The following is a 26,147-nucleotide window of genomic DNA, read 5'->3' as shown; positions in this document are numbered from 1 at the left end:
CCGTAATCAACTCTCACAATTATTGAACCCAGCCCAGAGCCTCTGTTAAAGCTGCTACCAGACAAACACTTATTCAGATAATGAGCAAAGTTCTCCTTCTTGCAGGGAAAGCCACATACCCATGTAATTTGAAATGGTAGCTCACACCCTAAGTAAGTGTGAAACAGCTGTCACGTGGGCTTGCATCCCACTGAACTCACTGTACACACTGAAGCAAGGTGGGGGGAGGGTGGCCAACGGGATTATCTTGTTTATAGGACACTGAAGCAAAGGGCTAGGTTTTCTTAACACTCTTGAGAACAGATGCAAGAATTTGCCAAACATTATAATTATTAATAGTAGTTGAGGAGAAGAAAAAAGAGGGCTCCTAGCAGAAAAATTCATCATCGCCAAACCTCCTCAGACTTAATTCCAGAATCCTTCCCGTTGCACTACACACACACACACACACACACACACACACACACATACCTCTTAAAGGCCATTAACCTTTATAGGCATAAGTAATAAACACCTATTTTCTTTGGCAGAAACTATTCTTCATGTTACTAATGGCAGAAGGACTAATAGGTAAAATCTATTATTTGCTATGTTTGAGGCTAACAGCGATAGGTATTTTCCCATTTGTGTTATAAAGCTCTTATACCTTTTACCAGTAAATAAGCACTCGAAGTTTATTAGTCCAATCTTTGGCTTGCTCCTTCATCTACACATAAATTGTAGTTCTAGTAAAACCCAATGATGGCCGCCTCTGGACTGCTGACAGAATTTCACAGGACCAGGGCTGATAGCCCCATAAGCATGAACCTGGGATGTGGCTTCCTTTGCCCTTTCTCCCAACTTCCTCACACATCTTGTCTCTATGGCAGTTTACTGAGCAGTCAAAACGAGCCCACATCTAGGTGGGTGATTTCTGAAATAGCAGTAACCACCTCCCTTTCAACAAAGGCTGGGAAAGCACCCAACAGAAAGAGACACGCCCAGTGCTGGGAAGGATTCAGCGACATACCAAAAAGCCAAAAGCGATGACCTTCAGGACGCATTCCAGGGAAAACACCATGGTGAAGGCGATATTCAGATACTTCAGGGCCAGCTCATAGGTACAGGGAGCAGAGTAATACTGCCAGGAAGAGAAAAGAAGAGAGAAAGAATCACAGCCTTAAGGTAAGAGGGGGAATACATGTCACCGAGGTTGGCCATCTCTCATTCCTGCCCTGTAGGAGACTCTGGTACGCAGTACAGGAGGAGAGATGGACTTCGAGTGCTGGAGGGGAGAACCACATATTCTACCCAACAAAACAAAGGAAAACACAGACCCACACTCCACCAGACTTAACAGCAAAATGGCCAGTCTTCCTAGAGATGAGGGTGGGCAGAGAAGAAACATTTTCTAGAGTTAGTTACTGGAGTTAGTCATTTAGTATTAAACAGGATGAGCCTGTCTGAGTACTCCAAGGCTTCTTCAGACCCCATGATGATGGATCTCTGTCTCCTGATTTTCCCACCCTTGTCTGAAGCTGCTTCCCATTGCCATCTCAGGTCTTGGGAGCCCCTGGATGGCTACTATAGGCTGCACTGCATTTTGCTCAGTGGACCCCCAAAGCCCCAGAGGTTGGGTTGTTGAACAAAATACAGATCACAAAAGGATTCCATGATGGAAAAGTAGGTAAAGCAGTGACGGGCTGGGATGTTGGGGTGTCTTCCCACTTGCCGTGGGAGGGAACCATCGCTGGGGCTCAGCCGGCTCTTGTGCCTCTCTCCTCTCACCTTCATCATCAGCACAACGGTATTCAAGGCGATCATGGCCATAATGGTGTATTCGAAGGACGGAGACACCACAAAGTGCCACACGCGGTACTGGAAGGTGTGCCTGTTCTGCGGCATGTAGCGGGTGAGAGGTTTGGCGCTGATGGCGAAGTCGATGCACGCCCTCTGCAAGAAAGTCATGGTTATTCGCACAAGCTCAGATCCCATAGATCTAGCATGGCAGGCTCTGTTCCATGCTCAGAAGAGGAGGGCAGTGAATGGGAAAAAGGGCAGGGCTGGGCAAGTAAAGATGGCAACTGGGGTCACCTAGACAAAACTACAGACAAGGCATCACCTTGAAGGAGGTGTTGTCACGTGGAGTAGAGACTTCATGATTATTTAAAAAGTCCTTTACACAGCATGTGGCTGAGCTATTTAGGCAGGAAGCCTTCCTTGGTGCCCTTAGTCAGAAGTAAAGATCTACCTACCTATGTATTTCTACAGCACTTTCTGTCACATTTCTTACAGTCCCTAACGTTTCTAGTTCAGTTCCATTGTTAAAAAAAAAAAAAAAGGAAAGAAATTTCAAAAAAAGCTTTTGAAACCTTACAATGTGCCAGAACTATGCTTGTTGCTGGAAAAGCTGTGATAAGACACATTCCCTGCCCTTACAGCAAATACATGGCATGGAAGGTCACAGCAGCCAGATAAGCAGATATCTGATATTATCATTGTGCCACACATCTTTGTTTTCTAGACTATGCATACACAAAGGTAATGACTGCATCATAAACATCTTACACATCTTCCAGATCTCTGTGCCTCATACACAGGCCTTAAACAGTGCTTGGAAAATGTTTATTTAATGGCTGAATAATTACTTTTCTCATCTTCTCTCTATAATTCTTAATCAAGTTAAGAAAATGCAGTCCTCCTTTCTTACACTGCTGGCCCAAGAATCCTTTCTGGAGCCCCTGCTGCCTCCCACTTTAGACCAATTGTTGTTACCTCATTCTTCTCCAGGCTGCACTCCTCCATCATCTTATCCCCTTGCTCCTGGAAGGTGATGATGATGAGAGCCACAAAGATATTGACAAAGAAGAAAGGGAAGACCACAAAGTAGACCACATAAAAGATAGACATCTCCATGCGGTTGCTGCGGCTTGGGCCTCGGTCTTCCTCTGTCACATCTACAGAGTGCTGCAGAACTCTGTGGGGACAGAACGAGAGGGCACAGATGGTGGATGACAGTCTTGGCTTCATTAGGAGATATGCCACCTATTATAATATTTTATCTGACTTCTTTGACTTTGTAGATCCTCCATTAAGTTTTTTGAGTCCAAACCCAAGTGTCATATCCTGCTATCAACAATCCGCTTCTCTTTCTAGCCCCCGTTCCATCATGCACTCGACTCCTAAGCAACAGAGGGACATAATTTCATAGTTTAGGTTGCCATGTTCAATACAAAGAGACTCCCAGATTTCCATTTAACAGTTTGCTGCCAACAAGAACATGCTGCCACCAGAAAGTGGTGTCTTAGTCATTGCTAAGTCTCTGAAAAATTAGCTTTCAGCTATGGGCAGCATAAGACCTGTATTCTGTGGTCTTCTTCATGATCACAGGAAGTGCCTTTGGGTTTTGCCAACTCATTCTTAACCCTCAATCCTCAGGCTCTCAGGTACTGGGTCCCCCTGGAGGATAAATCTGTCTATAACAGCTCTCAGGAGCTCTCCTTACGGGTACAGGGCTGTTCAAAACTCATTTGTTCCACAGAAGTCAGATGGTTCCACTCAACTCCTCAATAATTGGCTAAAACATTAAGAGTTTCAAATATTTCCCTGATTTGCTCACCCGATTCTCCATTTTTGCCTGAAGAATTTTCATTCTTCCTCTTTTCTGCCTGTGTCACCTTCTGAAAACCCCTTACTTTCCCTGATACAATAACAAAGGGTGAGCCTTGTTCATCTTGAGTCAGCTTCTCAAGGCAACCGGGGGGCCTATCACAGCCACATACAAGCATGCCAACTCAGTCACTCACTGAGGCCATCCTTCCCCCGTGGAGACGGTGAAGAGGGTCAGCAGGGCCCAGATAATGTTGTCGTAGTGGAATTCATGGCGCTTCCATTCCCGGCCCTTCACCTCCATCTTGTTTTTCTCATGATCTACATAGTTGCCTCTAAAACCAGAGCAGAAATGAAAGAGGGACCCCTCACTATAGCTCATGGAAGAGTCAGCACATTCTACAGGCCACAATAATTTGGGAGTAATAATGATCACCATATATGTGTAAGGAAAAGGAATTTTATTAAAGGAACGTATTTTTACCATGGAGCAAAAATGGGATTTGGTGCCCAATGGATATGGCAGTAAATCCCAACCCTTTCACTAGTGGCTGTGTAACCTTGAGCAACTTGCTTAAGGTTAACTTTCTGAGTTTTAGCTTCCACTTGTATAATAAGCAAATAAAACTCATTTTAATAGCTCATTATAGGGGTTTAAAATGAAAACTCGAGTGTAAAATGTCATGGTACAAGACAGTTTACACTGAAGTTTTCATGTCTGACACAAAAGAGGCACTCAATAAAAAGTTTATTGATTCCCTGTTTTGTCTTTTTGCTGAAAGAAGCGTGGAGATGGGTAAGATAGAAAGGAGGGAAGGTGGACCTGTGGGGGTGGAGTGGGCTCATCAGGACATGCTTCAGCAAAATCAAGTGGGATGTGCTGGCGGCACTTACATGCACTCCTTCTCTGTGTCCTTGGAACTGTCCGTGCAATAAAAGAACTTTCCCTTGAAGAGCTGAACTGCGATGACAGCAAAGATGAACATGAAGAGCTTGTAGACAATAAGTATGTTGAAGACATTCTTCAAGGAGGTCACCACGCAGTCGAAGACAGCCTGTGGATAGAGCAAAGAGCCCTGCTGTGTGAACCCTGTGATGGTCTGCACACTTGCCTAGAGCTGAGCTGGGCCACACCACCACCACCAAGCCCCACTAAGAAGTTGTCCCAGGATAGAATTTCCTGCTAAGAGGTGAGGCGTCGCTCATGAGATTAAGGGCTGGCTTCTAAGCTGGTTATGACTGCAAAGACCTACCACCTAAAATGGGAACACATGTTCTGAAACCGAATGTAGACCCAATGCAGTAGAAATCTGATGTTATCAAGCAAGGAATGTGGTCCTCTGTGGGTTCCTGGTACGGGTACTCCACTTAGTGTGAAGCATAGAAGTGTATTGCTGGAAGGGATCTTTGAGATCATTTAGCCCATTTTAGTCTTTAAATAGCTTGTGCTTTATTTGGTGACATTCTTAGATTCGAATTATATACTGATTATGTATTATTTTCTCCTTACCTTTCTAAAAGGATCAGGTAATAATACACTATCATCTTTGTTCATTTCACTAATATTTCATAGCAAGTTCATACATTTGTGATTATATTCAGTATTTCACGTAAATGTTCTCTAGTTATGGTGGCTGCATTGGGGATGAAGACCAATAGAAGGAAAGTGGGAAAGACCAATACACACCTTCTGTTAGAGATGGCGAGACTGGGTAGATAGAACCAGGGACTTACACTTCAGTTAAAAGGCGACAGACCTCCAGTGACCTCCACTCTATGCCCTAAGCTGTGAGGAGTTACATGGGAATTCAACACATTTCAGGCCATTTTTAGGTTATTTTCTAGGTTTTAGGTTTAGCTCACAGGATAATCTAGCCCCACAGTGGTGCTGCATTTGTGCAGTTGCTTCTCTGCAGCACTGGGTGAAGCACTGCTGGTTTAATTAGTTCAACACTGCGGGGAATGTGAGTGACAGGCAGCCTTGTGGAATCGTCAGAGCCACCTACGTCTCCCTCAGGTTATGGAGCTGCAGAGCGAGGAACTAGCCCTTTCTAATTTAACAGAATTAAGCAAGGTTGCAGGGTGCTTTCTCTGGCCTATTAACTAATCTCATCAAGCTTGTCTGCACTCTCCTTGAGGCCCACTGAATCCTGCCCTGCAGGATCACTGACAACACTGATAAGGGTCAGGGCCCCAGGCAGCACACTGTGGGGTGTGAGGCACAACCCAATGAGTATTTATGGGCAGGTGCTGAACTGGGCCATTATTGGGCAGGAAGGTAGTAATAAACAGCTGACATTGTGCAAGTGCCTCCTCCAGGGGCAAAGCGGGGTAGCCAGGGAGGACAGCAGTCGGCCAGGCCACTTCCTTGGGAGCATGGGTGTCTCTCTCTGGGAACCCATGCGGTGGGCCAGGGCCCCTGGGCTCTGAAACGTAGCCAGGTTTCAGTCACATCAGGGCCTCTCAGAAGTGACTTTTCTTCTGTTTCATGAACCTAGTTAGTTTTGCCACCTCTCTGCAGAGCCAAATGGCTGAAAGGGAAGCAGTGCTATGAGGCCTGAAGGAGGTTTGGGGTCGGGGTGGGCAAAGAGTATCAGAGGTGATGAGAATCCAGTAGGAAGTGGGAATTGAGAAGCAAGGGAGAGTCAAATGCACAAGAGCCCTCCCCAAGCTCTGTCCCCTGTGGCAGGCTTGGGAGAGCAGGCCCAGGCATTCCAGAGGAACTGTTGAGTTTTCTAACAGGGACCACTCACATCAGTTCATTTTCTCCACACCACAGATGTATGAGTTACAAGGTGTCCTCATTTCCCATGTGAAAGAAAGTCAAAGAATAAGTAATTTGCCCTAGGTCATATAGCTCCTAAGTCCTAGAGCTGAGCCTGGCACTCACGTGGGATCTTTTTAATGTTGACAAGGGTTCTCAAACTACACTATATTCTAAGAGTCACCTGGGAAGCCGGTTTAAGAGGCGCACTCTAAGCCCCTCCCACAGGGATTCTGGCTCTGTTGTGTTGTGGCCAGCAATCTGGATTTTAAGGAGTACCCAGGTGATCCTGATGCAGGTGGCCTATGACCCACACCTTGAGAAGCACTGCATGATTCCATGCGATGCAGAAGTTAGGGAATTGAGTCTGCTTGCTGGAAAGTATTCTGGTGTAGCCCCTGAAGATGGGGCTTGGCTGGCTGTGTGGACTGAGCAGCAGAAAGACTTTGGGGCTGGAAACCAGGAGCTCTGTTCCTCTCCCTGGCAGTGACTTGCTGACATTCATAGGAATTCAGGGAGAAAGAACTTTCCTCCCATGGAGACTCAGCTTCTATTAACAGCAAAGTATGTGGGGTGGGGCAGGTGGGTTCAACAGGCTAGCAGACTTGTGTAATAGAGCGCATGATGCTTTCCTGAGAGGCAGGAAGGCTCATGGAAAGTGGAGCCCCAGGCGAGTTGAGCAGGTGGAGTATTAGACAAGGAGAAATCTGGGTAAGATACCTAGTAAAAATCCTGGCAATAGGAAGAACTTAATTCATGTCAGCTCACTTCCCCATTTCTTCTCTGCCTCTGCCAAAAATGGACTGCATGTCCTTGGACAAGTTACTGACCTATTTGTGCCTCAAAATTATAAAGGGTGGGGCCAGAAGAGCCTCTTCTCCTCTAGAGCTGTAAGAAAAAGAAAATGTCCCAGGATACTCGGCCTTAAAAACTACGCAGACCACAACACACAGAGGGGTCCCGTTGCGTCCATTCTGGTGTTCTGGGTCTGCACTGGGGACATAGGAGGCCCCAGGACAAAGCCACACAGGATTCCCTCTTGGATGACATATCACACTGGAGAGAAGATACCACCTGGGTCTGAACTAAAAGGAAAAGCTTTCTTACAGATTTCTTGGGATGTTGGCTATTTTCCTTTGAAACTAAGACCTTTAGCTCAGACAGATGAAAAGAACTTCAATATCCGTGTGAGAAAAAGGAATATTCCCAGAACAAATTCTCCAAAGGCAGGCCAGCCATGGCTAAAGAGAGAAGACGGGAGAAGGGGATTTGATGGGAACAAACTCTGTAAACACTACCTTGAGCTTGGGCAAGCGCTTGATGGTTTTCAGTGGCCTTAGAACTCGGAGCACCCGCAGAGACTTGATGGTCTTGATGTCCCGTCCTTTGTTGGTTCTGCAGGGGAGAGGCCCCCAGGGAATCATATGGAATGGGGGAGAAATAAAAATGACATTCAAACTATGGCATTAGCAACAACAGGCTAAAAGGGGAGAGATGTATGGGAGAGATGGAGGCAAGAAGCCAGAAACTTGAGTCAGATTTGACTCCAGGGACATCCTACGAAAAACGCTTCAGGAATATTCTCAAATCACTTCCCAGTGTGCACACATGAACACACATCCACATGCATAAACACCCACACATGCACATACACACTCATATATACACACACAGAGGAACACATAGGCACACAGAAGCATCCATGCACATACGTTAATAAACACTTCCTTCCCTAACTACCAGTCTAATGCTGCTGATTACCACCCTGGCACAATGAAAACAGAAGACACATCAACTAGGGAATGTGAGCAGTAGCCCACTTCAGATCCCCACTGTGCCAAATCCAGTGCTTGTTAAATGATAGGTTCTCAAATGATATTCGCTGAATTGATGAACCCACAGTTGAGAGCAAGCCTCATCAGGGCACTTGACTTAATCTAGGTTTGTCACCACTGCACAGTTCATTAGTGCAGGAGAGAGCAAGGTGAGGCAGGGTGGTGGCAGACATGACACTCTCGCTGGGCCACGTGTTCCAGAGAAAGCATGTCATGCAGGCTTCTAGCCAGGACCTTGGCTCACACTGCAGTACCTCTGTGTGGCTGGTTTTTCCCGCAGTACCTTCCATTGCAGACGGTGTGCACCTAGCACAGGCTGCAGAGAGTCACTGGGCTGGGGGAGGCCCAAACTGCAGGCCCGGCCTACCTTTATCCTGGCCCTACAGCTAATGACCCTCCCTATTCAGCCTCTTGGAAATGTTTACTCCTAATAGTGACAGTATGTTTCTCTTTTTATTTTTAGGAATAAAATGAACAATAAACTTGCATTTCTCTTTCTTCCCTGTTCTTCCCCTGAGACCTTTGCATTGAATTCAAATAATTATCGTTTATAAAACACACAAATGGTGGAAAACAAGACTCCAAATAGTGGAGTAAGGCTCTGTCTCTTTCTTCATGTTGACCCAGATTACTCTTACACCAACAGTCTGAGGAAATGGGGTGCAGAACATCAGATGGGAACTGCAAGGGCTTTCTTTCACAGAAGCGAGGCCAAAAGATATTTAATTGAGTTCAAGGAATGCTGACTTTGCCCAGAATGTTTATTTTAATACTCTCTTAATGATTACAGGCCATGACCTACAAGTCACTTTTATTCAGTCCTAGATCTGAATAAAAATAATCCAAAAGCATTGCATTCATATGGTCTTTAACATCCAGAGGCTTTGGTATATTTTACAAACTATTTCACCGCATTAGGCTCATCTGTCTACATACCTAAAAGAGGCAACATATGAGCCTAATACATATCCACACCAACAAGAATGATCATTTCCCAAGAAGGCTTGGTGACTCCTGATTTTGGTCTCTGGGATATAAATAAAAGCTGATCACTCTTTTCTCAATGCATGAGCCCCTCTCCTCCCAACCATACTTTCTTGCTCCTCCAACTCATTCCTTGTATCTTTTACTTCAAAGATAATTGAACATATTTACCCCAAAGCGTTCCTATGGAGGATCCAATCAGAGAGCAGTAGAAAATCAAAATAAAACAAAAGTGGGGTTGGGGTAGAGAGAAGAAAGACAGTCAGAACACTTCAGGGAGAAAAGAGAACCTTACAACGATAGGGAATCAGAGCAGCACAGGCCCAAGGGACCCCACCCACAGCCTTGGCACTTAGAGTGTCCACACCTTTGTGAAAGGAAGGGCCAGCACACCATTTGCTCCCTGGCCACTGTCCCAGCCTGCAGGGGCGAAGGCCCTCTGCCAGCACAAGTGACAATTCTACATAGGCTTCTGGGTATTGTGCATTATTTCCATGGAGTCTGGTTTAACTGCAGTTTTCTAAGTGCAGGCGTTTACTTTCATTTCTTGTGTAGTCTTCAGACAAACTCTGTTTCCAGTGAATTTATAAGAAACCAGGCTGGAGGAACTATGCCCACTCCGGGCCAGAAATTCTCTCACACACTGGCATGGTTATGCTTATAAAGGGTTTCATCTAAAGAGGGACACGCAACCACTCAGAGAGAGACACACTGATGTCTCTTAGAAGCTCAGAGGAGCATCACTGTTAAACTAACCTGAAATAAGGGAGGGAGGCATTTGTCTGTCAAGATCATGATGTCACACCAAAGTTTGCCTTTTGATAAATTAAATGACCACCTGTCCATTGTGAGCATACTATGCAGTTTGAAGATGAAAAATCATCCCAGTTCTATTGGTGAGGCATTTAAAATAAGTAAGGGCATAAATATCTTCAAGATAGAAGTAATGACAACTTCTAAATTTTTTGAATATTTTATTGATTCTGGGCCAGACTCTGTGCTAAGCAATTTTAGTGCAAATCTTTATTTAAACCTCCTAACTTTAGCACATAGGAATCACTATCCCCATTTCACAGAAGAGATTCAGAGAGGTAGAGTGCCCGGCATCAGTTGGCAGAGCTGGGACATGAACCCAAGCACGTATGATGATCAAAGCTCTTGCTCCTAACCACTAAGGCTCTGCACCAGCAGGTTTTAGTTCAAAGTTCTGTCAAACAGCACAGTGTATTTCTGAACTGGAAGAGATCCCTGAAATCTACCCAACTGCAAAGGAAACTGAGGCCCCAGGAGGAAGTGCCTTGCCTAAGATCATTCACTGAGTGAGTTCACCATAGGTGAACCTGCATCTCATGATTCCCTGTCCTGGCCTACTGCTAAGAAGAAGTGTTCATAATTCAGGTTTTGGTTCTTAGTTGCAGATTTTGATAAAGGTTACTTTTTTTCTTTCCTATTTTTTGCCAATGTATGGCAAACCTATGTTCCACTACTGTATGTCACAAGGAAAGACTTCTAATGGTCATTTTACTCAACAAATGATCCCATATTCAAAATTAAATTAATTTTCATTATAAATGCCAAATGAATGATGACTTGGGAATTAGACCCAAGGCCTTATAAACCTTAAATCCTTAATGTGATAACCTCCAAATATTCAGAGGACAGAAATATCTCCCCCAGCATCTTCTCACATATAAGACAGGGCATATGGTAGGTCAGCCAAACACACCTTTGTTCATTCATATAGCAAGCATCTGTGCAGTCCTTAATATATATCAGGCACTGTTCTGCATACTGGATATACAGTTGTGACCAAATGAGGTTGCCAATCTTTTGAAACTTACCTAGTCTAGTAGGGCAGACCTCAAGTAAACAAGCACATAAATAAAAGTATAACTGCAAGCTGCCATAGGAAAAATGAAATCAATTAAAAAGTTTACCAATATAACTACATAGGTTTCCCTTTCCCCAGGCTACATTTGTCTTAAGAAAGAACTACGGGATAATCTTTCATATCTCTAAGATGTAGGAATAGGGTGGGAGATCAATATATAGGCAGGTGGTCTAGGATCACACACCCCAAGCTTCTGCCTTCTGCTTAACTCAAGTCCTCATCTCGGAGACCTTTCTATCCTGCAGCATCTGAAAAGGTTCTCAGAGGTCATGCTCATAGACACGCATCTTTTGCGGGAGGCCCCAATATTTTCTGCTCTTCCCACATACCTGGATAAAGGATGTAATTTGCTCTCTTGAATTAATTTCCCCCCAGAATCCTAGTAAAACGTCATGGTATAATTCATTATCTTACCACATAGATCATATAATGCATGGCATAATGCAAACTCACCACTGTCCCTTGTTTTGGAAAACAGGGTTCCTTAATGGTACACTCTCATCTTAACAGCTGAGTGTGGCTGCCAAACCACTGGGTGGAGCTATTTGTCCCATCCTAACTCCCACAGGTCTGAGCCAGGGACAGCAATCACACACAGGCCAAAAGTAAAATAAAAAAAAAATTAGTCATTGCTCTACACATCTTTCATCAGGTCTCTTACTGCAGAGGAGCCATTGAAAAGCTATAAATTGGAATAGCTGCAGAAAACTATGCTTTCATCCTCAGTTTTGTTACCAGGGGCAAGATTTAACTGATTTAAAAATTGCCATTTGAAATGAAAAGAGTACTGAATAACAAAGGCCCTGGAGTCAAGAAAAGCCTCAACAATTTAGTCCCCATTAGTTAAAATATAATTTACACAGGGACTAGGCCAAAGTACTGCTCCCAAATCCACATATACAAGAGTGATTTAAGCCATTATCAAAGCCAACAAGATCGCAAGGAAGACATTTCACTAAACTAAAAGGATGAGCTCTTCAAGTACCTTAATTGAGGCACATTGTTTTGGAAATAATTCACGTGCATTTTACAAATCATTTAAATGTAATTGTTCGGTAATACTTTGCTAGTCTCTGCTACTAAATTATCATCAGATGTTTTTACACTGCCTAATTAATTAAATTTCTATCAGGTTCAAAAATTGACTCTAATGTTAAAATCTAAGGACAATTCCACACACTAGGATGCACTGATCTCACTTTAATTGGGGCTCAGTTGGGCCACCCATTTTACCATTTATTTTCTATTTATTTGGTAGGTTCCTGGCTGCTCTCTAGGAGAAAAAAATGACACATTTTTTTCTTGTTTCATCAGTAAAAGATGAGAATTTTCCAGCTCAATTGTCAAGTTGCCTTCCAGATCTTTCATGTGTAATCACTCAGCATTCAATGTAATCTTGCTCTTCACCTCCCAGGTCCCCTCTTCTCAAAGGACATGCTCTCAAGTTGATTTCTGCCAGGAACTGAATCTCCTCCCATGAGCGCAAAGCAGGGACATCAGGTTCTAAAGAACCCTTCTGTCCTTTAAGTGCCATGGCCTTCTGCCCACCCCCATGAGCTCAGCAGAGAATAGCTCAGGGATCTGAAGGAATCTCTTGCCTCAGGCAATGGCCAGGCTTGCAGGAGTGAAAGGTAGATGGAGGGGTCATGCTGTGAGGAGCCTTGAGTGTCTCACTAATGTGTCTGGACTATTATTTGGTAGGAAATAATAACTATCATTATACAATTACTAAGTGCTTGGCACTATAGCAGACATTAAATACATTTTACCTTGTTTAATGCTCATAGGACCAAAATATTATTTTTGAATCCCCATTTACAGATGAAGAAGCAGAGGTTCAAAGTTAAGGCAGTTAATGTGCTGGGATTCAGACCTAAATGTACCTGACTCTGAAACCTATGCTCTTATTTGTGATGTTACAGTGCCTTTCAAATGGGAACCATTGGAGGGTTTTAACCAAAGAAGGAAACAGTAAAAGGACCAGTACTTCCTGATCTCAAATACTGAGCTATCATACTCCCTGTAATCAGTTTAGGGTCTATGAGGGTTCGTAGGAAAAAAAAGTTGCAGATGAAACATCAAGATGGACAAATTCAGGGATGCCCTTCTCCACCTACCCATAGGTCTTGTCTGTCACCAGGTAGAGACAGAAGGATCTGTAGGTTGAGGAGAGATCTATATCAAGCCACTGCTCTTAGCTTACAGGGGTTAATTGCTTGGAGCTAACTAGAACATGATGTGTAGAAGGGCGCTTAACATAATGGAGACAACACTGAACTTCAAATCAGAACACCAAGGTTGTTCAAGAACTGGCTTTGCTACTTACTAGTCAAATGAGTTAGACTAGTCAAACCTCAGGCAATCCACTTCTCAACTGTAAAACAGGACTGCTCGGTGATAAATAAAATAAACAGTGTGAAAGCACTTTAAAAATTCTAAAGACCTGTGGGGAACTTTCCCCTTTTGTGCTGGCAGTGCCTGTCTCTCTAGGACCTGCAGATAAGGATATGTTCATCTGCTTCTGTGAAAATTTTAAATTTACCACTTTGACCTTGTCACTGCTTAGCGGCTGCCATTTGGGGTTTATTTTTCCTCGTGGTCTGTGCCTCAGCATCTCTTGGGGTCACCCTCGAACCCTCAATCCATTGTTACTCTGCCATGTTTCTTTGTCATGTGACCAGAGCACTAGCTCTGTGCTAAGTGTTTGGTGCATAATCCTTTCCCTCTTGCACACGGACCTCAACAAGCTCATACACACTCCTGAGAGCCTTTTGTAAGCTTCCTCCTTTGCCATACACAGCACCATACTCCAACTGGTGGTGTTTCTGTCCAAACACTGAGAAGCAGCAGGAGACAGCAGAGCATCTAACTGTCTCCTAGCAGTTTTATTATTCAATCTGGTGAACAGTGGACTTAGTTGTCTCTTTTCTTTGTCTTTTTATTCTAGACATACCCAAAGACTCATCTGCTGATCTTTCTAAGAAGGCCTTGGAGCTGGTGGAAGTCCACCCAACACACTTGTCCCACTGAAGACTAACTTGAAATGCTAGGCTGTGCCCCTGTGCATATGGATTAGGCAGGTGGCTGGCATGATCTGTGTTGATGGTCCCCAAGTCCATTATGAAGTCTTCTGACCCAAGTAACTCTAAAATCTACCTTTTTTTTTTTGAGACAGAGTCTCGCTCTGTCGCCCAGGCTGGAGTGCAGTGGCACGATCTCGGCTCACTGCGAGCTCTGCCTCCCTGGTTCACGGCATTCTCCTGTCTCAGCCTCCCGAGTAGGTGGGACTACAGGCGCCCGCCACCACCACGCCTGACTAATTTTTTGTATTTTTAGTAGAGACGGGGTTTCACCATGTTAGCCAGGATGGTCTCGATCTCCTGACCTCGTGATCCGCCCACCTCGGCCTTTCAAAGTGCTGGGATTACAGGTGTGAGCCACCGCGCCCAGCCTAAAATCTACTTTTAAATCTGGAGGGCACTATGAGGAGTTTCCACTAATCCAGCAATACTGGGCTCTTCCCATGGTTGTGAAGGCTCACAGGGTGCTTTTTGTATCTGGGTCTGGTTGGTTGTTGGTTACCATGTGGATGGGGCAGTGTTCCCTGATTGGATCATTTCATTTTGCTTGGGTCTGTGGCCACAGGCTGAGATCCCATTTACAACCAACCGTCTCCCAATTTCGTGCTGTTGATTAAAATAATAATAATACTGTGGTGTTCACAGCCGTTGCCTCCATAAGATAAAGGTCTCAAAGCGAATATTCTACAGGCGGTTCCTCGGCAGCACCAATGTCACACGCAACAGACAACACTTTTTCCAGCGTTCACTAAAAACTATGCATGCTGAGACTTAATGCCAAGAGTAGGTAGACTGAGGACTTATCTCCTTTCAGACACTCCCTCCCTCCACGTGGCTGCCACTCTGTCCCTCCTTCCTCCCTCCCAAACTCCATTTTCAATGCAGCTATGATATAGCAGTAGGCACCTCAAAAGTCCATGGGCATTGATCATCTTTAGTGTCCTTGACTGGGCACAAAAATCAGATGTAGTCATTCTTGAGGTGACTTTTAAACTGGAGTCTCAGGGAACAACATCCTCCCATCTGCTTACAGTTGGAAATTTCCAATTCTTTTTCAGCTGGCCTCCTAAATCCACAGTTAATGGGCTACTTGACGGCTAAATTTAATTTTAATCCTTCGTTCTCTTCCACAGAACAGGGGAACTGGATGGCCTGTCTGGCTCAGTGGTAAATGGGTCTTCTCTGCATGAAGCAGGACTTCGTCCACTTTTTTTGCCTCCAAGATTAATGTGCAGTCACTGCTCCCTTTGGCAGACTCCCCTTTCAGTTTAAAAAGAGGGAAGTTCTGTCAAGAAAGAAGTCCCATAGGCAACGCTGGAGGTTTGAGGGGACTGCCTCAGACACAGGCAGGGAGTGAAGAATAGGAGAAACAACCAACCAGGTTTAGGGTGAAATGTTTGTCTGTTGTTTCCATGCGGTGCTGAGCATGAGTGTGTATGAGCATTTTGGTGCTGAATAGCCACCTCTTCCTTACATGTGCACATTCTCACCTTCTAACCCACAAAATCCCACAAGCAAATCCAGAACCAGAGGACCATATTATCGAACTCCCAGCCTTAAACAATCCTCGCATCTCAGCCTCCCGACTTGCTGGGGTTACAGGCGTGAGCCACCACTCCCAGCTCGCAGAGGAACATATTCTCTGGCTCCTTAGGGTCCTTCCAAATCTAAAATTGTCCATGCCTGTGTATATAACTCTGCTGCCACAGCTAGTGCTGAATGCATTCAATGGACCTTATCCATCTCAGCGACTAGGGCAGAGTGTCAAGTGTCAGGAAAGTGACATACTTTAATGAAAAGAATGTAATAAAAGCTAATGTGGGAACTCCAGTTCCTTCTGGCATCAAGAAGGCAGATTGACTCATGTTTTTCATTTCTGGCTAAGGACTGAATAATGAAAGGCCAAGTGCGTCTGTGAGCCAAATCTCCTGAGTGCCAGGGAGTCCTGACCTCATCCCATGCCCTGCTACAACGGCAAATGGCAACAGGAAGTTTTGGCGTCAGCCGCCGGAGAGCCTGTATAACTGACTGATGCACAGGCCATCGTGAATTCTGAGGTGGAGGAGGAGATGGGAGCAAAATTGCTAGTTATTTTTCTATTAAACCATCTGTGCTGCTGCTGAGCAATTATAAGCCATGAGTTGACTGCTTAGAATCCAATCCAGGAGAGCTCACCTGCTCATGTGAATCGAGCTAGTCAAGTAACATGTTGTAGAGCAGTGGAAATGGAGAGGGTGAGGGTCCTGGGTTGGAGTGCAGGTGTCACACACAGAAAGACACACACGCACAGGTGTTCTGGTCCTCTCCTGCATTTCTCCAGAGATTCTGTCCCTGTCCACCTGTTTGCCCAAGTCACTTCACTAAACATGAAAGACATGAAACATGAGGGTTCTGTGAGGTTCAGGAATGTAATCTGTGTAGTGGTTGCGTGACCTCCCTACAAGGCAGCTGACTTTGGTTGGGGAGCAGGGCCCCCCAAAGCAGGGGAATGTGCCTCATGTGCAGATCCCCAGAAATGCCAAGGCTGTAACCATCTTTGCCTTCCCTCCAGGAGGCCGGGAAGCAGCAGAGATGGCAACAGGGTGTGTGGAAACTGGGCAAAGCGGTTTCTGGTCCTTTCACATAAAATCACACAAAAGAATCCCTCTTCTTTGGAAAAAGATAAAAGAGGAAGGTTTCATAGATCCAGCCACTCACCAGACTTTTCTTGAAACCTCAAAGTACAGAAGGCACAGCTGCGGACATTTATAGTCAGCAAACACTCTGTCTCCATGTGGCCCAGAAAGCAGGCGTTGTGAGGACAGTGGAATAATGAAGCCCTGAACCCAACCTTTGCCAAAACTCTGCCCACCTCCCTGCAGGGACGCTGAGCTTAAGGAATGAGACCTGAGTGTTCTTATAAATGCCTTATAATGTAAAAGTGAATTGGAAAGAACAGAAAAGTTGCAATGTGGGTATCTTTCCATTTATTTTTTTATCCACTGCTCTGCCCACACTTAAAATAAATCCAAGAAGAAAAATAAATAAATGAAAAAATCCCCTTCCCTTCCTCCTCAAAAGTCAATAAAGTTCCCCAACGGAATTTTCCAGGTTTACATTATAAACATTCCCTTAACTTGATGTATGCAGCTGTGGAGAACAGTCTTCTCTTCAGCCACTGCATAAACAACATATATGCTTGTAGAAAACATACATGGTGGCAGGCACACGCCTCGGCAGGAGGGCTCAGGGGACACCGCAGCTTTCTTTGAGAATTCAGCTAGAGGTCATTCCCCCCACTTGGTGAGGGGCTTTGCTCCTGGGGGTTGGACCAGGGTCTGAGAAGGCTCTGGCTGGGTGGTGGAAGGAATGCCATGTCAGCCCTGGTTTCTGAGGAGCCACAGAAAGATGCTACCATGGCAACCACCATCAGTAGCTCAAGTCGATTAAGCAATAGGCTTCACAGAGGCCTCCTCAGTAAGTCATGGTTCAATTTTAAGAAAGAGAGAAAGAGACTGGGACAGGAATAAGGTTATTTGAATGGTGGACATTATGGGGCAAATATATGGGATATGATAACGAAAGTTGTAAACACAAGGAGAGAGATACTTGACAAGCCTGCAGACAACCCCACATTTGGCTTTCTGCTGGCCTGAGCCCCTGATCATGAGGGACATAGGCTCAGTGACTTGTTTCACTCTCTGTCCCAGGCCAGGTCCTCTCTCTGCTGGCCGGCAGGACTCTGGCTAACTCCACCAAAGTGATGGGAGAGCTGAATTCTCTGGTGCCATTAATGAGGAAAGGAACAGGACAGAGTTTGAAAGCATGGGTGCATGAGCAAAAGAAAGCATTACCTGGACCTCGCTCAGCAAATGTGACGAAGGCCAGAGGAGGGGGAGTGGGAGCCTGCTCCATGAGCAGAGAAAGGGGAGAGGGAATGGGCATGGCAAGCTTGGAAAGTTGAAGGCAAAAGAGAAAATGGATGGAGAAGGGTGAGCAAGTACCATCTATGTTTCGGAGAAAACGAAGGGAGAGTTCAAGAAGTGACATGACTAAAAGCAAGTGATGGATCATAACTCTCAATCCATCACAAAAGTATGGACCCCAGAACCAGGGGGTTCCTAGGGGCCCCTGCACTGTACCTGGTCTGAGGAACAACAGAGAGGCTTCGGCTCCGGGGCTGTTAAGGCTTCCCCTGCCACCAGCACCAAAGCCACCACTGCCACGTTTCAAAGGGCACAAAGAAAGAACAAGACATGACAGCTCTACTGAACATCATCACTGCTCTGGGTCTGAGGAGAGATGTCTGGACTGTGGACAATGGGCAGGCATGCAGGAGCTTCCTCTAAAACACACCTCCTCCCACACTGGCACCAAAACGCCAGCCTGGTTACCAGGCACACAGGCATAGGTGAGGGGGGTGTATATGTATAAAACAACTAGGTCTTGGGCCAGCCTGCACACATCTATCTGTATACATTGCGCATCAATACATATTTGCTCCTATATTTGGATTTCATGATGTGATAAGAGAATGGAAGGATGAGGAGGGGAATTAACAAGTATTGATTGTTCACACTACATCAGGTCCTGTCCTAAGCACTTTACACACATTATTTTATCTGCATTTCAGAGATGAGAACTGAGGTTAGGAGGGTTAATATTTTGCTGTGTGGCTCAAGGACACAAAGCTGGAAAGTAGAGGGGCTGGGATTCAAACAAGGGCCCATCTGGTTCCACAGCCCAACCTTTCCTGCCACTCTGTCCTGTTACGCCAGTGGGTTCTGTTCTTCCTAAAGATGGGGTGGGTTCTTTCCTATATGCTTCTATCTCCTTGTTCTTTATACTTCAAAGAGAGACACATGATTTTTAGAGATCAAAATAAGAACGATACAGTGGATAATCTATGCAAATGAATTAGTAAAATGAAAAGGGAACTTGACCTTTTAAAAACCTAAGGATAATATTTATCTCTAACAAAAAATGTGGGTCTCCTTAGGGCAAAAGCAGACTTTAATCCATCTTTCCAAGAAGATGGAAGAGGAGCTGGAAGTCCCTCTGATGGAGCCAGAGCTGCCTTTCCTTTCATTGTACCACGAGAATCCAGACAGGGCCCAGATGCTTGAGAAAATACCCCATGTTTCTGTAAAATTTCCTCAAGAACAGTCCAGTCACATGTGACAGAAAGCTTTCTTTTTGTGGGGGGGCAAAAGTGACTGCACAATGGAATTAACATGTGCACAAGGGGACAAGGGACACTGGAGTTACTTTGATCACGAGCCCATTTCAGGGTCACAAACTATGCCCAACATGGTTTTCTTTTGTAGGGTCTCTCATGACTGAGGGAGCACAGTCCACTCATGTCACAGTCTTGTGGCTGAGGGAGCACAGTCCACTTGCAGGTTCTGGGAGATCCTACACTTCTAGCACAGCTGGGCGTGTACCTTGTACCTCTCCTTAAGACATAACCCTCCACTATCCCCACCCCACCAGGCCACTTGAGAAACATCTTGTAATTCTCATCCCACCTATTTTTCTGCCGGAAAGGATAAGAGACGGAAGCTGACAGTGCTTGAGGAGAAGCTTGAGGAGAAGCACTGTCAGCTTCCCTTTCTTTTTTTTTTTTTTGAGACAGAGTCTCGCTGTGTCGCCCAGGCTGGAGTGCAGTGGCGCAATCTCAGCTCACTGCAAGCTCCACCTCCCTGGTTCACACCATTCTCCTGCCTCAGTCTCCCAAGTAACTGGGACCACAGGTGCCCACCACCATGCCTGGCTATTTTTTTGTATTTTTAGTAGAGAATGGGGTTTCACCGTGTTAGCCAGGATGGTCTCGATCTCCTGACCTTGTGATCCGCCTGCCTCGGCCTCCCAAAGTGCTGGGATTACAGGCGTGAGCCATCGCGCCCGGCCCAGCTTCCCTGTCTTTCTAAACATTTAGAAGGGCAAACCCTTCCAATGGTGATCTCTTTCTAAACACTTGGAAGGGCAAACCCTTGGAGGGAAAACCACTCAGAAGGGTAAATGTATGAAGACATTGTGTTCCTTTCGCAGCTGCCATCAATGACTCAATGACAGCAGCTCCTGAAAGCTCTCCTGCCTCGCCACACGGTGTAGCTAGCCTTGCTGAGGCTAAAGATGAGGCTTCCACTTGTACTCAGAGAGACTTGAGGGATGGCTCTGAGAATTCTGTTGTGCATCCTGGAAGAGGCTGAAGCTGCTCAGGGTGAACAAGGTACAGACAGAACCCCGAGGCTGTCATTCATCCTTCTGGGGCACTCTATACACCAGGTTAGGAAAAAGACCCTGAAAGCATCCCATTTCCTAGTTACACCCAGGAGGGCTAGAAGAGCCCTTTCCTTGGCTAGATTCCACAGGAAATGTCAGAATGTGATTGAAAACTGTCTAGAGTTGGATCCATGTGTGGGGGAAAAAAAATCCCACAAATATAATGAACATGATTTAGTTGCCTGAATGGTTTAAGGCTGTTTTCCTAAGGACATTATCAAGGAAAATTTGGAAAGCCTTTCCTTTTGGAGATTAAACATATTATTAGGTGTGTGCGAAAGCATGGTTCTTGCATCCCCGGAAGAGCTCTCATTTACACCTGCTATGAACAGAAAACCTCACCATGCCTAGGATTCCATGATCCTCAACTTTGCACTACCCTCTGCATCTTTCTTTCAAGCTGCTTCCTTGATTGACACACTCAAGAAAGAAAGGGCCCATAAGCTGTTCCTGGGTCTATTGCTAAATGCATGGAAGCACTGTCCACACTGTGAGTGCCTGCCCATGCTTACTCGTTTCCAGGAAAGGAATTCCCAGGGCCTCTGACTTCTCCCTCCTGACGCTCCCTACTCCTGCTTCCCCCATTCTGCCAGTCAGGTCACATGAGCTGGAGCTGCAAGGTGCTCAGGAGCTCTGCTGAGGGTGACTGGGGAGCAGATTTCCCGGAGGGGCATTCTTTGGCATCACCCTGAATGTTGCATTTCTGAAAAGGGCTTCAAATCAACTGGAGTCTCCAGGAAGAGGGGAAGGAAGGGAATCAAATAAGAAAAGAGTCACTTACGCCAGAGCAAAGGCCACCAATGCGCCAACGACTACCACAAAGTCCAGGATGTTCCACAGGTCTCGGAAGTAGGACCCATCCTGCAGGATCAAGCCTTGGTCTATCATCTGCAGAAGAAGGATATGAACAGCCACAATGAGCCCAGAAGGTGTGGGCAACACTTGACCTGAGTGAACTCTGTTCATCGTGGCAATGCCTCCACTGCCATCATCTCCACAACCAACCCTACGCTAGGACCTGGAGAATGACAGCGTAGGTCCAGCAGGCTTTCTCCACATGACTGAGTCCTGAGGCCCCCATCTCATAGTCACCCAGGGTTCACTAGACTCCTTGGTTTTCACAGAACCCTGCCACATTCCTCCTTTCATTTATGGCTCAGAGCACTGGGCATTGCCACATATGCACAGATGGGTAAAATCCTGGATGGATGAGGCTGGGAACAAGACAGACTATGGGGTGTTATGATGGCTGGGACTAGATGAAGCCCAGGAAGACTCATCTCTACCTAGCCCTTTGCCTTGGCATACACCCAGGCTCAGCCAGGACAAGCACTGGGGAGGAGAGTGCTGGCCCCAAGCCTGCCTGCACACCTGTTGCCTGCCTCCTACTTGGGCCATGTCCACAGGCCTGCACCAGTACAAACATAACCATGCAGCCGTGTCTTGCTGAGACAGATTTTTTCAGGATTCTGAGGCCAGAGAAGGGGCGGCAGAAGCTCTACTGAGGGCTGCCATTGGCTGGTAGGTGGTAACTCTGAGGAAAGGCTCTAGCCTAAGGAGCAGACAGGTGACCTATCTAAACCCAAGAGCCCAGGTTTTCTCTAGAAGTTTTTACCTTTATAACCATCTCAAAGGTGAACACGCCCGTGAACACATAGTCAAAATACCTCAGGACCTGAAAGACATATATGGCAGAAGGAAATGACCATGTGTGGTCAACAGGCTACTACACGCACTCCCACCTGCCAGGACACATGCACTCGTGCCTGCCCACCCCGGCCTTCACCCACTGCACCCTCAGAACAAAGGCTTGGAATTAGAGCCACTAGCTAGACTGAGAGAAATGCCAGAAGGAGGGGCATGGGCCCTGCTGGAGCCATGTGACCCAGTGGCCACTCCTTGGCTGTTCCCTCTCGTTGGCCAGAACTTAACTTTTTGGGTCTGAACTGTCCATATACCTGTCCCTCAGTTCTGGCTCGGGACCTGAAATCCTTGTCAGCTCCTGTCCTCCTCGTGTCCCTCATGTCTCCTGACATATACCCGTGGGACCCCCAGGAGAGGCCTTGGCCCCCTGTGGTGGAGCTGCAGCTGCCAGCTTCACACACACCATCCATGACCCTACATTAGACCCACATCCAAGCCCATGGGTGGCTGCAGAGCCTCGCAGAGCCCTGGCCGGTTTGAGGCAGAGCCTTGCAGTGTGTTGGGCTTGGAAGGGGCTTCTCTGGGAATGGTTCATACTTAGCCCTGAGGAACAGGAGTGGGCAATTTCCAATCCTTGCTCATTCCCCAGAAACCTTGCTACCATCTCGGTTCACCTCCAGAGCTGGGATGGGGTGAGCACCAGAGTACTACGGAGGCTGACACATGGTCCCTGTGCACCCACTTTGTTGCGCTCTGAGTTGGTCAGGACGGGGTCCTCTGCCGCCAGGGCGATGCTGCTGGCTGCAATCACCAGGAGGATGCACATCTCAAAGTAGCGCAGGTTCACGATGTAGTGGCAGGCCCTCCGGATCCTGCGGGCAGTGGAGCACGGCTGAGCTGGCCCACTCCCCACTACACCCATGCCCTTACTCCTCACTCCCACATACACATATCGGCCCCTTCCAGACAGCCAGGCCCTTGCCAAAGGAAGCCGCCAGGGAGAGCAATTTAATTTCTCAGCCACCACCCTTGATTTAAAGCCCCAGTGGAAGAAGGTAATCAGATTGGTTAGAGGCTGCAGCACGCAAGCCAAGATACATTATCTGCAGGCACGTCTGAGCCATGGGGAGCAGCCAGCATCAGCCTACCAACTCAGGGCGGCTGCACAGCACCCTCTGCTGTATCTTGATGTCTACTCTCCCACTCTAAGGAAACTGGGACATCCCAAGGAAATTACAAAGAACCAAGAAACATAAAAATAGATCTTGATTCTAAGATCCTGACGAAAGCAGTAATGAGTTTTCATGAGCCCCAGGTTATTCTGGTTAAAGTAACTGTATTCTATATTCTGCATTCTAGTCATGGATGGCTCACATGCCTTAACCCAGGTTGCCCTCTTCCCGGAGCCCTGCTGGAACGCTCTTCCCAAATTCCATCTTTCCTGAATCTAACCTTCCAGACTCCGCTCTGTCACGCCCACTTCATGTCCCTGCCTCTGCTCTGAGTAGCATGCTCAGAGCAGACCATTTCAAAACTCCACATGGAGAGCAGTGTGACCAAAACTCTCAACTCAAACAGGTGATCTGGTCATTCTAGGCTCCACATTCTTGGCTCTATCCACTTCTGGAATATTCGGTGACACAATCTCATGTAGATTTCCTTCCTTTCTCCATGCTACCTACTGACCAAAGACTGGTAAAGAGTTCCTTTCTGATGACATGTCTCATGCTCTCCTGTCTGACGTTACTCTTTCGGCTACGGGCAGAGTTCAGAGGCTGTGTAACTTACCAACCCACCTCACTTAGTGGGCACCCCAGATGCTCAATGTCTGACCATGCCCCACCAGGAAGGCTTAAGAAGATGGCTGGGCCCCCATCCTTCCTCTCCCCTTCACCCTGCCCTGCCTCACACCTGGCCGTTTACCCTAGCACCAAAGAGGGAGCAACGCGAGGGTGGCTTACGGGTTGGTGGTGCTGAAGATGAACATTGAGCTGTGAGGCACCATGGCTTTGCCTGTCTCACGCTTCTCCTTCTTCTGCTTTTTATTCTCCACCTCCTCATCATCCTCTCTGATCTCTGCCTCCTTCAAGGGACTGGCTTCCCCATCCGTCTTGTTGCTAACTACAAGAGGAACACATTGAAATCTTCAGAAACCATGCAGCATGTGAAACTGGCACCATTTGTGTTTAGTTGGGGATGAAAGGAGAGGAGGAGAAAGGGCTCCAGGGACATTCCTAACAAATGTGCCCTGCAGGCATTGGGGGTATTTACTACCTGACATTGAGTTAAACTCTTCTCTTCTTATTTCACCCTCCCCAGATGTTATGAGAAATAACCTTTTATGTCATATAAATGACTATGATCATGTTTCCCCTTTTAAGGTTGAACTTTTAGAGTCTGATAAACAACGTAGTATTTCTGTTATAAAATTTACAAGGTTTAGATTTTACATCTAAACTCTGGATTCTTTGTACATATTCACTTACTGAATTTTCCCATGGTATACCCCGAGTGGCATGTATTATTGCTCCCATGATACAGATGGGAAAACTAAAGTTCTGGCAATTTAAGTACCTTTCCTAAGGTCATAAAGCTAGTATGGGTTCCTGATTTAAAATCCTATTGCCTTTCAGTGAATCACCCTGCAATGGAAGATTTCAATAAATCATGACTCTGTTTGCAGCAGCCTTTCTGCCTGTGCTTTTTTTTGGCCATGATTAATGTAGAAATGAGAATGTAATAATCATGTGAGTATAGGTTCATGACTGCATCCCAGGATTGGGAGGACGAAGGAGCCAGAGGTCGAGGGGAGCTCTCAGCTGCTGCTGCTGTTTCCATACTCAAGACATGGTATAGGTTAAACTGGCAGGAGGCTGAAGCTGTCACAGCGGGGAAAGGGCCCCACTGCTCCCTGCTCATTGAATGACTCTACCCTGGAACCCTGTGTCAGCAGTGGATCCTGGTGGTCCTGGCCCACACCAGGGCTTCCTCCTAAAGAGTCAGTCATAAGAAGTATCCAAAAGCCTTCCTATCACATGCTTTTACCTATGACCAAGACCAAAGAGTAGCTCTGGAATTAGAACAGAGGGAGAGTAAAGCTTTATGTTCTTTCTCATAAAAGAAGGCCCAAAACACTTCTTACATATTAAAGCAAACAAACACCAAAAGAGCTGTGGGTCTGGGATCCTGAGACATGCCCAAGTCAACTGAAGCACGCCACTGGACATGGGAGACTGCACTTTCTGAAGCAGTAGTGGCATGTTGACTGTAGAGAACATGCAGAAATGGGGAGGGAGCATGGAAGAAAAACAGGTAGGGGGAAGACTCTCATGTGAAAGAGTAAATACAGAAAAAGTAAGAGGAAAACATCAAAGCTGGAACCCTGTGGTCACAATTCAGTGATCTTGGGACGGCAGGTGGGATTAATGCGGGGACAGCATGAGGCCAGAGCAGCCATGGGGTATGGGGTCAGGGCAAGGATGGGGTGTGGAATTAATAACGCAGGGAAGAGGTGTGGGGTCAGGGCAGGGATGGGGTATGGGGTCAGGGCAAGGATAAGGGGTGGGATGAATACAGGGATGGGATGTAGGGTCAGGGCAGGGGTGGAGAAGTGTTTTTTGGTTTGTTTGTTTGTTTTGCTGTGTTTCCCTTTAGGACATCAATAATTAACATTTGTTACCTAAGGGAACTGTGATGGGGAGAACTTGTGACTAACAGCTCCTAGGAGAAAAAGAGTTGGTAAGAGCAATAGAATCATATAAAATATTAGTACAGGGAACGGCCTCAGAGATCATCTAGTACAACGCTCTCACTTTACAGACGACAAACTGAGGCCTCAAGAGACACAGAGGTTTTTCGAAGGTCACTCAGTGAGCAGAGCCATGGTCCACTCCATCAGAGGCTCCCTAACTTGCTGGGGCAGCAGAGCACCTGGGAGACCCCAGAGAACACCATCAAATATTCATACACCAAAGCAAATAGCTGAATATCTCACTGGGCACAAAGTCACATGTGATCACTCTGAAGACTTGAGTGTGGTCACAGGAACCAAAAGCTTGGGGAAATTTTATGGGAAAAATTTAAGATGAAGAGAATGC

General features: G+C 46.2%; 1 protein-coding gene across 3 annotated transcripts in view; it reads right to left on the bottom strand.

Moving 5' to 3' along the window:
- The window catches only part of CACNA1E (calcium voltage-gated channel subunit alpha1 E), a 325,029-nt gene that overhangs the window by 42,752 nt on the left and 256,130 nt on the right, over positions 1-26,147 (bottom strand). For all 3 annotated transcript variants that reach the window (XM_015122410.3, XM_015122438.3, XM_077986562.1), the window contains 11 exons: positions 24,012-24,171; positions 22,793-22,922; positions 22,022-22,081; positions 21,188-21,294; positions 9,343-9,354; positions 7,651-7,747; positions 4,483-4,643; positions 3,786-3,923; positions 2,755-2,956; positions 1,768-1,932; positions 1,010-1,120 (listed from right to left, as the gene is read on the bottom strand). In XM_015122410.3, coding sequence (XP_014977896.3) covers positions 1,010-1,120; positions 1,768-1,932; positions 2,755-2,956; positions 3,786-3,923; positions 4,483-4,643; positions 7,651-7,747; positions 9,343-9,354; positions 21,188-21,294; positions 22,022-22,081; positions 22,793-22,922; positions 24,012-24,171 — 1,343 coding nt within the window. The remainder of the gene's footprint in view (positions 1-1,009; positions 1,121-1,767; positions 1,933-2,754; positions 2,957-3,785; positions 3,924-4,482; positions 4,644-7,650; positions 7,748-9,342; positions 9,355-21,187; positions 21,295-22,021; positions 22,082-22,792; positions 22,923-24,011; positions 24,172-26,147) is intronic.

Source organism: Macaca mulatta, chromosome 1, assembly GCF_049350105.2.
Source record: "Macaca mulatta isolate MMU2019108-1 chromosome 1, T2T-MMU8v2.0, whole genome shotgun sequence".
In the NCBI taxonomy this organism is placed as follows: Eukaryota; Metazoa; Chordata; class Mammalia; order Primates; family Cercopithecidae; genus Macaca; species Macaca mulatta.
The sequence above is the reverse complement of the archived record's forward strand: the minus strand, read 5'-3'. Positions and strand labels throughout refer to the sequence as shown.